The 13,346-nt window shown below is 45.4% G+C and overlaps 1 protein-coding gene across 1 annotated transcript in view; it reads right to left on the reverse strand.

The window, feature by feature from the left end:
• dgkg (diacylglycerol kinase, gamma) overlaps positions 1 to 13,346 on the reverse strand; it is a gene marked incomplete at its 3' end in the record, with an annotated part of 148,202 nt that overhangs the window by 57,987 nt on the left and 76,869 nt on the right. The window contains exon 21 of the mRNA XM_079254506.1: positions 1,752 to 1,816. Within this exon, the coding sequence (XP_079110632.1) occupies positions 1,752 to 1,816 (65 nt within the window). The remainder of the gene's footprint in view (positions 1 to 1,751; positions 1,817 to 13,346) is intronic.

Raw genomic sequence — 13,346 nt, forward strand, 5'->3', positions numbered from 1 at the left:
TTCATCTTGGATGGATCCACAATCAGATTCCAGATCCACTGATAATGAATCCACAGTGCCTTAGTTAAATTGTGGTGTTTGTTGCATGTTTGTTCTCTTGAAGTGATGAAAACTTGTTCCTGTTCTGGATGGTAGTATCCAGAACATTGTTTCTGTTCTGGATGAAGGTATTCAGATTGTGCCGGGATCTACATCTATCCATGAAATCTTGGAAAACCTGTTGGAGACTTCTCTCTTGGATTTTCTTACCATTTATTGAGGAGTTCTTTGGAGATATACTAAAATTGTTCACAATGAGGAAGAATCCTTTACAACGTTCCTGCATCCAGATGCTGATCTGGATCACTCCCAGCATTTAATGGAGTCCATGTTGGACCAAAACCCGTTCTTAGAAACACATCATGAAAAACACATGTCCAAAAACGCACCTCCTTGATGGAAGTAATCAGAGTACTTTTTCCTTGTAGAGGAGAGGACAATCCACCCTATTCCGGCTGAGGACCATGGTCTCAGATTTGGAGGTGCTGATTCTCATCCCAGCCGCTTCACACTCGGCCGCGAATCACTCAAGTGAGAGCTGGAGATCACGACCAGGTGAAGCCAACAGGACCACCTCATCCGCAAAAAGCAGGGACCCAATCCTGAGGCCACCAAGTCGGATCCCCTCAACACCTCGGCTGCACCTAGAAATTCTGTCCATATAAGTTATGAACAGAATCGGTGATAAAGGGCAGCCTTGGCGGAGTCCAACCCTCACCGGAAACGGATCCGACTTACTACCGGCAATGTGGACCAAGCTCTGACACCTGTCGTACAGGGACCGGACAGCTCGTACAAGGGGGTCCGGTACCCCATACTCCCGGAGTACCCCCCACAGGAGCCCCCGGGGGACACGGTCGAACACCTTCTCCAGGTCCACAAAGCACATGTAGACTGGTTGGGCAAACTCCCATGCCGCCTCCAGGACCCCAAAGAGGGCATAGAACTGGTCCACTGTTCCGCGACCAGGACGAAGACCACACTGCTCCTCCTCAATCCGGGATTCGACTATCCGGCGGACCCTCCTCTCCAGGACCCCTGAATAGACCTTACCAGGGAGGCTGAGGAGTGTGATTCCCCTGTAATTGGAACACACCCTCCGGTCCCCCTTCTTAAAAAGGGGGACCACCACCCCAGTCTGCCAATCCAGCGGTACTGCCCCCGATGTCCACGCAATGCTGCAGAGGCGTGTCAGCCAGGACAGCCCCACAGCATCCAGAGCCTTAAGGAACTCCGGGCGGATCTCATCCACCCCCGGGGCCTTGCCGCCAAGGAGCTTTTTGACCACCTCAGCGACTTCAGCCCCAGAGATAGGACAGTCCACCCCTGAGTCCACCAGCTCTGCTTCCTCATGGGAAGACGTGTTGGTAGGATTGAGGAGGTCTTCGAAGTATTCCCTCCACCGACCCACAACGTCCCGAGTTAAGGTCAGCAGCTCCCCACCTCCACTGTACACAGTGTTGATGGAGCACTGCTTCCCCCTCCTGAGCCGCCGGGTGGTGGACCAGAATCTCCTTGAAGCCGTCCGGATAAATAAATAAATTGATCTGCTTTTCCCCATTATTGATTACAAACAGCTGCAGCTCAGCATCAAACATGGATTCCAGATTAAAGTGCTGCCTTGTTCCTTGACTGGCAGGTGTCTTATTAGCTAATGGTTTGTCTCTGGAGCAGCATAAAGTGCTCACAGGATGCCGTCGTCAGCCACTAACCTGCTGTTGAACTTCTCCGGGTGTTTTTCCCTCATCAGATGAAAGCGGTGGGCGATGGAAGCGTCCTGAACGGGAAAACAGAGAGATAGCGTCACCTACATGAAATTAGTCTTTCACTTCATCACTGACATGTTAGCTGGAAGCTAATGTGATGCTACGTTAGCATAAGCTTCAGTTTAAGACAGAAATGACATAAAAATCAGCATTTGTCCAGTAAATTTAAACCAAGCAACACCTTTCATAGTAGCTTCAGAACATTTTCACCCTCTGGCATTTTTCTCTTTTTTAACTAGTTATCATTTCAGCTGTGTTAAAGCTAGCTGCATGAAACTCTTCTTTGCTCTGACATGTCTTTTATTCTCTGTTAATGTATTTTACACACTTTGGAAACCTTTATGGACAAAAATGTCCAAAAACAATGCAAATCTGAAGTTGTTTTAGTGATTTTTGAAAAAAACACACCAGAATTGTGATTATTTATGTCCATGAAGAACTCCAGAAGATCCAAAACGTGAGGCAAATGCAAGGATTAAACAAACTGAAAGCGTTATATTTAAAGTCATTAACTTAAGAATCAGACGTTTAGATCTAAAAATATTTCATGTTACTGTTTTTCTTTCAAACAACAAAATATACATTATGCTTTTAAATTTCTTTGTTTCTGAGTTGTGTTGAAGACACAGATAATAATTATGTACATTCCTGTCGCTAATGTTTCCCTGAAATGTCCCGAGGCTGAAAAAACACATTTCACAGCATATTTTCCAGTCCAGAGCATCTTTATACAGCTGCGTTTTACTTTAAAGCAGGGGTGCCCAAACTTTTTCCCTCTGAGGGCCAAACTGAAAATGATCCAGTGAGCCACGGGCCAAACACTGCAGGTTTAAGGATTAAACACAAGTGTATAAAGTTATTTCAATTATTGTTCAATAGCAAATACAGTGTGTTTTTTCCTATCTGGGCAAATAAAATGTTACATAAAAAAACATTAATATGGCAATGGAACAATACAGCCATAGTTGGAGGAGTAAGAAACAATAATTACAGCCCCTAAACTGCAACAAAGTGCAACATGTCAACATTAAGAAACAGAGCAAAGTTGCTGATACTTAGTGGGACACAAGCAGTTGATCTTTGGACATTACCAGTCTCTCCATGTTGGGTTGCACCTGGCTCACTGACAAGGTGAGGATGTCATTGAGGTGTGAGTCAGTCAGGGTCCATCTGAGTCTGGACTTATTGAGGTTCATGACACTGTGAGTATTGTCTTTTCATCAAGCTCTGTAGGCTATTAATATAAACGACAACTAGCGGGCCAAACCAAAGTGCTGGCGGGCTGATTTTGGCCCGCGGGCCCCACTTTGGACACCCCTGCTTTAAAGAAACACAGCAGCAACTGGATATCAACACAGTGGCCATTTTAAACATTCACTGAGGGCTGATTCAGCAAATAAATCCAAGAAGATATATCCGAGGAAGAAAAGAAGAGTCCAAATTTAACTGACTTTTACTGGTAGGAGAGAGCTCAGAGAAGAGACAGGATGATGATGGATGCTACATTAGATGTCAGTAGGGGGCGCTAAAGTGAGAAAATCTGTCAGAGTTAAGTCCTGATGCTTTGATCACCTGAATAATCTCTTTTTCTTTTAAAGTCTGACTGATTATTCCCAACAGATGTCAGGATGTCACGACAACAGAAAATCTCTGTCTGGAGAAATGGCTTCTTTCATTCATGCAACCTCGTCACTTTGATTCTTTTCTTTGTCAAGCAAATTCTATGGAATCTGAAAGCGACCGTTCATTCAGTGACCGTATTTAATGCTGATATCTTGTAATAACAAAGATGGTTTTCATTTGACAAATGATTTTCCTTCATCTCAAGAAATCAGCATTTTCTGGCGATGACACACTGAGAAGAGAAAACGAGGGACTAAAGATACAACAGGCAACAAACGCACCAACCGTAGAACCAGAGGAAAGAAACCAGGCAAACAGCTGCTACACCTAAAAACAAACTTCTCAGAAAACATCCAACAGCTTCTGGCAGAAAACAAAGCAGGCAATCATCAGGAGCACCGATAAGAGGACAAACTGATGAAACCTGCAGGACGTCACTGACTGTGTGAGCATGTTAGTGAATGTAAATGTGTTAAAATGTCATTCGTCAACAAAGACAGCTAAATCTGAACCCCGCATCTGCTGGTGAGCGAGTTCTTGTTCAGGCCATCAGCTTGGAAAATTAGAGTCCCGTACTCCACATGCCACGGGAGCTGCTTTGTTCCTGTACATGTGTCCTTTTGAAACAACATTTCATGTTCTTTTAATCTTTTACTGGTCAGCTGTTTATTGTTTTTATTTATTACACTTTGTTTTAACCTTTTGCTGTTTTCTTTACATCCACGCATCATGTGAGTTCTCACTTACTGTGTTTGTGCACTCCGTGTCGTCTTTCTGTTTTGGTTTTAGTATGTTTTGTTCTACCTTCTGGTATCTGTAAACTTACCTTGAAGAGCCTTTTGAAAATAATGAAACTGTTATCTTAACAAAAGAATTAAAAAAAAACCCCAAACAAACTAAAAATAAAGCGTTTGGCTCGAACACAGCTAGCTTGCTTTGATCATTCATCTAAAAAATTAACATGTCTCATTTTGACTTAATTTAATAACGTGTTCTATAGACATAAATTCCCCGTCCATACTGAAGTTGATCATCTTATTCTTCTACGCAGCGCTCTGCAGGAGAACCAATCAGAATAAATCCCTTTTCTTCGCCATGTTCATGTCGTTTAGCTGCCGATGTTCAGCCTGACGAGCGTCAGAAGAGCAGAGCTCTGACATCCAGCAGGGAACTGAATGATCTGAGGCTTAGACCGGACTTCTCCCCCCTCCCCCCATGTGTTTAGCCTCTGACCTTTGGGTCAAAGGTGAACGTAAACCTGACCAGTCAGGAGAGCCGCCTCGGTGTGACCTCACAAACAACCGAAGGCCGCCGCCGCCGCACCATCCGTCATCTGGAAACATCTGACTGGTGCTTGGTGGTTTATGTCGTATCAGAGGCTTTACCATGTAAACCTGCACAGGCCCGATACATGACGAGATGTCAGAGCCCCCCCCCCCACACACACACACACCCACGCTTTGAGTGGATGTGATCAATTACACAGAGCAGCTTTAGTTTGACCTCGGGGTGAGCTTGACCAGAGCTGCTTCTGCTGCACTCAGGCCTGGGGATGTAATCTGCCCTTCACAGATAAACAGCAACTGGACGCAGAAAATAAGTTCAAGATCGACTAAATGTCAGAGGAAGTCATATGGTTAATGTAGATTTAACTCCTGCTGCGATGGGGATGGTATACAGCAGCACAGCATCACTCTGATGGAGGAGTCATCAGTTAAAGACTGATTCTTTTACTCCCTGGTCATGCATCACAGCATCTGGTTTTGCTTAAAGTGATCCTTCTTCTCTCCACACAGACAGGCGACAAACAAAGACACAGCAACTCAAATATGAGAGTAAATAACCTTCAAATCCAATCAAATGTTCCACGGAGCTCAACTTATAGGGCTACAGACATGAAATATAATCTAATAAATGCTTATAATTCATTTTTCATATATGGTTTAAAGCATTATTTCATAGCATTTCTGCATATGGATCCGCTTCCCGGCCCGGAAAAACTTCTTCTTTACGGTCTCAGTTCTAAAGTCCGGTCTGGTCTGGTCTAGTCCGGTCAGGTCCGGTCCGGTCCAGTCCAGTCTGGTCCGATCCGATCCGGTCCAGTCCGGTCTGGTCTAGTCCAGTCCGATCCGATCCGGTCCAGTCCAGTCCGGTCTGGTCTGGTCTAGTCCGGTCCGGTCCGGTCCGGTCCAGTCCAGTCCGGTCCAGTCCGGTCTGGTCCGATCCGATCCGGTCCAGTCCAGTCCGGTCAGGTCCGGTCCGGTCCGGTCCAGTCCAGTCTGGTCCGATCCGATCCGGTCCAGTCCGGTCTGGTCTAGTCCAGTCCGATCCGATCCGGTCCAGTCCAGTCCGGTCTGGTCTAGTCCAGTCCGGTCAGGTCCGGTCCGGTCCAGTCCAGTCCGGTCCAGTCCGGTCTGGTCCAGCAGCTTGTAGAAGCTGCAGCTTTCTGGGTCAACAGAGGCGTAACCCTTCCCTGATTAAAGGGCAGCTTCTCTAACACTGTTTCTGATGTCTTTCCTCCTTGGCGTTGAGCTAAGACACCAAATCACTGAACTTCTTGTTGTTCCTCTGAGCTGGGCTCTCATGCAGGTGTTTCGGTTCTGTGCAACAGCAGAACTAAAGATTGTGACAACGCAGGTGGACGTGTGTCGCCAGACGTTACCGTCAGACCTCAGGGAGACGTTGCAGCAGCAAACCAGCTGCTTTAACTGCAGCAGACTTTCATACTGGAACCTGCGGAGTGAGGAGCACAGAACACCAAGCAGGAACCTTTCTTTAAGTCATTCTAAAACTAAACGGGGTTGTGTTTTCTCTGAGTTGCGTACACTGCGAGCAGCGTGTGGATCAGCGCCAGGCAGTGACACACAGTGGCTGCAGCGCTCTGCCGAACACGACGGGCTGCTTTATGTCAGCGACTCTGCTGCTGGCAGTCAGACAATCTGCTGCCAACAAACTGGGACTTTTACTGTCGTTGTTTTGATTTCTGCTGCTTGAAGTTGTGCATGTGGTATGTGGGAGCAGGAAGGGAGTGGACAAGTGGGACAAACAGTGAAAAACAACATGCCTCCCCAGTAACCAACAGACATGGTCACTTTACCCTTTCTCTGTTAAACTGTCCCGTGGTAGGGTTCTCCATCAGAGAAATGCACGTAGGGCCTTCTATCTCTCCTATAGAACGTCATGGTAACAGAAAAGACGCTGAAACTTTCTCATCAGAGCTGCGTGTTCTTGTGTCTTCGTTAAATCAGGAACCAAAGCTGAGAAATTGGTGTTTTTATGAAAAGCAAAAAGACATTTAGAATCTAATCTCAGTTTGGGATCTATTTTCTGTATTTCACGTGTAAAATGAAGGTCTTAAAGCAACACCACGTAACTCTCTGACCGTCACACACCGTGCTCTGACTCACATTGATGCCAGACAGATATCCACGGTGCAGCGGAGCTGTTGTCCTGCTGCGTTTCGCTTTATGGCAACACATCCAACACAGCTGGTTGTTTTAAATGACAACATGGCTGATTTGTCGAGGATGAAGAAAGAGAACGGGACAGTTAAAGAGATACGGCCAGACTCCACCCCGGTCTGACTTTTACTAGCCAGAGAGATCTCAGAGAAGAGACAGGACACAAGATGGATGCCCAATCTGGCAAAGTTCAGTCCAGAAGCATTGAAGATGAACGACGTAACTTTACAAATCTAAAGATTTGCATTGACTTGTTTGATGGTACAGTGTATCTACTGAGTCCACCTGTGGAGCGGCAGCGTCCAAAGCTGAGAAACCTCTGCACAACGTTTCCTTCCAGGAGGCTTAGTGAGTTTTTCTTCACACACCACGTCACAGTTTGGCAAGCGGATATAAAGACACAATGTTTTTAATGCACACTGTGGCTGATTCACCAAAGAAATGCAAAAAGAAGAGAGAAAAAGGCAGAGAAAGTAATAAGACTGACTTTTACTGGCTGGAGAGATCTCAGAGGAGAGAGAGGATATGTGATGGATGCAGAATTACCCGTCAATATACGACACATCTGTGGCTGCGTTTCTTTCAGCTCATTACTGCAGTAAAATGTAAATCTCTGTATCTTCGGACTGCGTCATTAGTGGTGCAGCCCGGAGTTACATGACCCCCCCCCCCCCCCCCCCCCCATTATCCTAATGTATCTTTGTTCTTACCCTTTACAAGGCGGCGCTGGTAAAACTGGCTGCAGCGCCTGAGTTCAGCTTGGTTCTGTATTCTTCTTTTTGTCAATAATCTTACATGTCTGTGTGTCAAACCTTGGACAAGCTGGTTTGAACTTTGAACTTCCCCTCGGGGATGAATAAAGTATCTTTGATTTGATTTGATAAATATCAAAACTTAAAAACTGGTAATAGAAACACATACATTCAGAAAAAAACATCTAAAAAATAAAAAGTTAGAAAGTTTCCGCTCTCATGAGGGGATTTTTCAGACAAAAGTGTAACAGAAACACTTTACATTTTCACATCACCCAGAGTGACATGGGGCTCAGTGACCAGTTTATTTCAGGTAAAACGGTGCAGTGTGTGGATGGACGAATGAGGAGACAGAAATGCTTTTAGACGTAACTAAAATGAAAAAAATTAACCACCATCCTTAAAATCAAACAGTGAAAAGCAAAGTTTTACAAGGAATTAAGAAGAGAAATGAGAGGCAAGGGCTATGGATGCTACCTAGACGCCTGCCACCATAATCCTCTTTATTCTGGTCGTTTCTGCAAGATTCTACCAGAATTACAGCTTAGGTGCAAAACACCGTTCAAAAGAAACATCTGCAAATCGCAACTGTACTTTAGAAATACTGCTTTTATTTTGTAAAAAAAAAAAAAAAAAAAAAAAGAAATGCAACTATTGAGAGAAATCTGCAAAAGTTGTATAGTTTGTTCTTAAAGTTCCTTTAAAATAAAAATCTGTGTTTGTTGTTATTGTGGGTGTCAATAAGCTAGCCAGAAAAGGAAGGTTACCCCTGCACGCCCCTAATCCTAACGTATTATAGAAATGTAGAAGAACGTAAAGGTATTTGCTGTAAAATGTAAGAAAGTAAAAGTCAAAAGTACTCACAACTAAATCTACTTGTAAAATACAGATACATGGAAAAGATACTGAAGTACTTTGTTATATTCTACCACTGAATACCACAATATCATCATCATAATCTAACACCACAAATCCCTCCTGTCAGCTGACGAGGGATGTTGTGTTCAGAGATGCAGCAGGATCATAGAAACTGCACAGCTTTGCAGAACATATAAAAAACGTAAAAAAAATAACCAAAAAAATATGATTTTTGAAAATATTTCGTGCTTCTTTCTGCAGCATTTGGCAACTTTTCATTCAGAAACAGTGCAGATGTAACGCTCCAGACACACATTTACGGTTTGAAACACAGTTTTCAAGCGTGAAGCTGGCTCTTCAGATGTGTGTGAATGATTTTAAACCCACGCGTCGGAGCGTGTGTGTGTGTGTGTGTTGCTCTGTCTTTAAAACCAGCCAGGTGTCACTCAGCACGGTCATTCATTACCGCGGTAACCTGGTCTGAACCTGGCAGACACTGACTTCCTGTCACTGATACTTCCCCTGACCTTCAGTCGGTGCCAGGACCACTCCATCACCCACACACACACACACACACACACACACACACAAGGATCAGTTTATATGCACACTCTCTGCAGCTTGTGTCTATGTATGTTTAAAGAAAAATGGCAGGAAATGAAAAGCCTGCTCAGATGTGCGATACTTGGATGAGTTTGCTTCATATTCAACATGTCTACATGTGGTTTCATCATTGAGGAAAAAGGTATGATGAATAAATACCTTGCTGGGATGCAGAGTAGCAGCATGCTTTATTTTTTGTACATTCACTGTATCATCTTTCTAAGATTTTATGTTTCAAGGATTAATTATTAAATATTTATCTTATAATACTGTAAATGCAACATTAGATGAATCATTTCCTTCTAAATGTTATACTGAACCATTTATTTGTCAAAAACTAGACCATGATATAGAAGCACTGGATGAAATCCCAGCATTAGAACTGAACACTCCCCATCCACTGGATCTGGTCCAACTTCTAGTACCGGGTTTCCAGCAAATTTGCTTCAGAACTGCCTTAATTCTTAGTGTGACAGATTAAATACGGTGATGGAAATATTCCTCAGCAAATTTGCTTCATATTGTCAAAAATATTCTTTGTTACACAGCTGTAATACATCACAATGAGAATCTCACGTTCCACCTCATCACCATGAGAATCTCCCGTTCCACCTCATCACGATGAGAATCTCCCGTTCCACCTCATCACCATGAGAATATCCCGTTCCACCTCATCACCATGAGAATCTCCCGTTCCACCTCATCACCATGAGAATCTCCCGTTCCACCTCATCACGATGAGAATCTCCCGTTCCACCTCATCACCATGAGAATCTCCCGTTCCACCTCATCACCATGAGAATCTCCCGTTCCACCTCATCACGATGAGAATCTCCCGTTCCACCTCATCACCATGAGAATCTCCCGTTCCACCTCATCACCATGAGAATCTCACGTTCCACCTCATCACCATGAGATTCTCACGTTCCACCACATCATGATGAGAATCTTCCGTTCCACTTCATCACCATGAGAATCTCACGTTCCACCTCATCACCATGAGAATCTCCCGTTCCACCTCATCATGATGAGAATCTCCCGTTCCACGTCATCATGATGAGAATCTCACGTTCCACCTCATCACCATGAGAATCTCACGTTCCACGTCATCATGATGAGAATCTCACGTTCCACCTCATCACCATGAGAATCTCACGTTCCACCTCATCACCATGAGAATCTACCATTCCACCTCATCACCATGAGAATCTCCCGTTCCACCTCATCACCATGAGAATCTCACGTTCCACCTCATCACCATGAGAATCTCCCGTTCCACCTCATCACCATGAGAATCTCACGTTCCACCTCATCACCATGAGAATCTCCTGTTCCACCTCATCACCATGAGAATCTCCCGTTCCCCCTCATCACCATGAGAATCTCATGTTCCACCTCATCACCATGAGAATCTCCCGTTCCACCTCATCACCATGAGAATCTCCCGTTCCACCTCATCACCATGAGAATCTCCCATTCCACCTCATCACCATGAGAATCTCACGTTCCACGTCATCATGATGAGAATCTCACGTTCCACCTCATCACCATGAGAATCTCACGTTCCACCTCATCACCATGAGAATCTACCGTTCCACCTCATCACCATGAGAATCTCCCGTTCCACCTCATCACCATGAGAATCTCACGTTCCACCTCATCACCATGAGAATCTCCCGTTCCACCTCATCACGATGAGAATCTCCCGTTCCACCTCATCACCATGAGAATCTCCCGTTCCACCTCATCACGATGAGAATCTCCCGTTCCACCTCATCACCATGAGAATCTCCCGTTCCACCTCATCACCATGAGAATCTCACGTTCCACCTCATCACCATGAGATTCTCACGTTCCACCACATCATGAGAATCTTCCGTTCCACTTCATCACCATGAGAATCTCACGTTCCACCTCATCACCATGAGAATCTCCCGTTCCACCTCATCATGATGAGAATCTCCCGTTCCACGTCATCATGATGAGAATCTCACGTTCCACCTCATCACCATGAGAATCTCACGTTCCACGTCATCATGATGAGAATCTCACGTTCCACCTCATCACCATGAGAATCTCACGTTCCACCTCATCACCATGAGAATCTACCATTCCACCTCATCACCATGAGAATCTCCCGTTCCACCTCATCACCATGAGAATCTCACGTTCCACCTCATCACCATGAGAATCTCCCGTTCCACCTCATCACCATGAGAATCTCCCGTTCCACCTCATCACCATGAGAATCTCCTGTTCCACCTCATCACCATGAGAATCTCCCGTTCCCCCTCATCACCATGAGAATCTCATGTTCCACCTCATCACCATGAGAATCTCCCGTTCCACCTCATCACCATGAGAATCTCCCGTTCCACCTCATCACCATGAGAATCTCCCATTCCACCTCATCACCATGAGAATCTCACGTTCCACGTCATCATGATGAGAATCTCACGTTCCACCTCATCACCATGAGAATCTCACGTTCCACCTCATCACCATGAGAATCTACCGTTCCACCTCATCACCATGAGAATCTCCCGTTCCACCTCATCACCATGAGAATCTCACGTTCCACCTCATCACCATGAGATTCTCACGTTCCACCACATCATGATGAGAATCTTCCGTTCCACTTCATCACCATGAGAATCTCACGTTCCACCTCATCACCATGAGAATCTCCCGTTCCACCTCATCATGATGAGAATCTCCCGTTCCACGTCATCATGATGAGAATCTCACGTTCCACCTCATCACCATGAGAATCTCACGTTCCACGTCATCATGATGAGAATCTCACGTTCCACCTCATCACCATGAGAATCTCACGTTCCACCTCATCACCATGAGAATCTACCATTCCACCTCATCACCATGAGAATCTCCCGTTCCACCTCATCACCATGAGAATCTCACGTTCCACCTCATCACCATGAGAATCTCCCGTTCCACCTCATCACCATGAGAATCTCCCGTTCCACCTCATCACCATGAGAATCTCCTGTTCCACCTCATCACCATGAGAATCTCCCGTTCCCCCTCATCACCATGAGAATCTCATGTTCCACCTCATCACCATGAGAATCTCCCGTTCCACCTCATCACCATGAGAATCTCCCGTTCCACCTCATCACCATGAGAATCTCCCATTCCACCTCATCACCATGAGAATCTCACGTTCCACGTCATCATGATGAGAATCTCACGTTCCACCTCATCACCATGAGAATCTCACGTTCCACCTCATCACCATGAGAATCTACCGTTCCACCTCATCACCATGAGAATCTCCCGTTCCACCTCATCACCATGAGAATCTCACGTTCCACGTCATCATGATGAGAATCTCACGTTCCACCTCATCACCATGAGAATCTCCCGTTCCACCTCATCACCATGAGAATCTCCCGTTCCACCTCATCACCATGAGAATCTCCCGTTCCACCTCATCACCATGAGAATCTCCCGTTCCACCTCATCACCATGAGAATCTCCCGTTCCCCCTCATCACCATGAGAATCTCACGTTCCACCTCATCACCATGAGAATCTCCCGTTCCACCTCATCACCATGAGAATCTCCCATTCCACCTCATCACCATGAGAATCTCACGTTCCACGTCATCATGATGAGAATCTCACGTTCCACCTCATCACCATGAGAATCTCACGTTCCACCTCATCACCATGAGAATCTACCGTTCCACCTCATCACCATGAGAATCTCACGTTCCACGTCATCATGATGAGAATCTCACGTTCCACGTCATCACCATGAGAATCTCCCGTTCCACCTCATCACCATGAGAATCTCCCGTTCCACCTCATCACCATGAGAATCTCCCGTTCCACTTCATCACCATGAGAATCTCCCGTTCCACCTCATCACCATGAGAATCTCCCGTTCCACCTCATCACCATGAGAATCTCCCGTTCCACGTCATCATGATGAGAATCTCCCGTTCCACCTCATCATGAAGAGAATCTCCCGTTCCACCTCATCACCATGAGAATCTCCCGTTCCACCTCATCACCATGAGAATCTCCCGTTCCACCTCATCACCATGAGAATCTCCCGTTCCACCTCATGTCCATGAGAATCTCCCGTTCCACCTCATCACCATGAGAATCTCCCGTTCCACCTCATCATGGGCATGAATACACACATCCAGATACAGATGGTTTTGGGCTTTAATTTACCAAATCAAGCTTCTTTCCAACACCAAGAATGAATATTCA

This window comes from Telmatherina bonti (genome assembly GCF_933228915.1).
Source record: "Telmatherina bonti genome assembly, chromosome: 15".
Lineage (NCBI taxonomy): Eukaryota > Metazoa > Chordata > Actinopteri > Atheriniformes > Telmatherinidae > Telmatherina > Telmatherina bonti.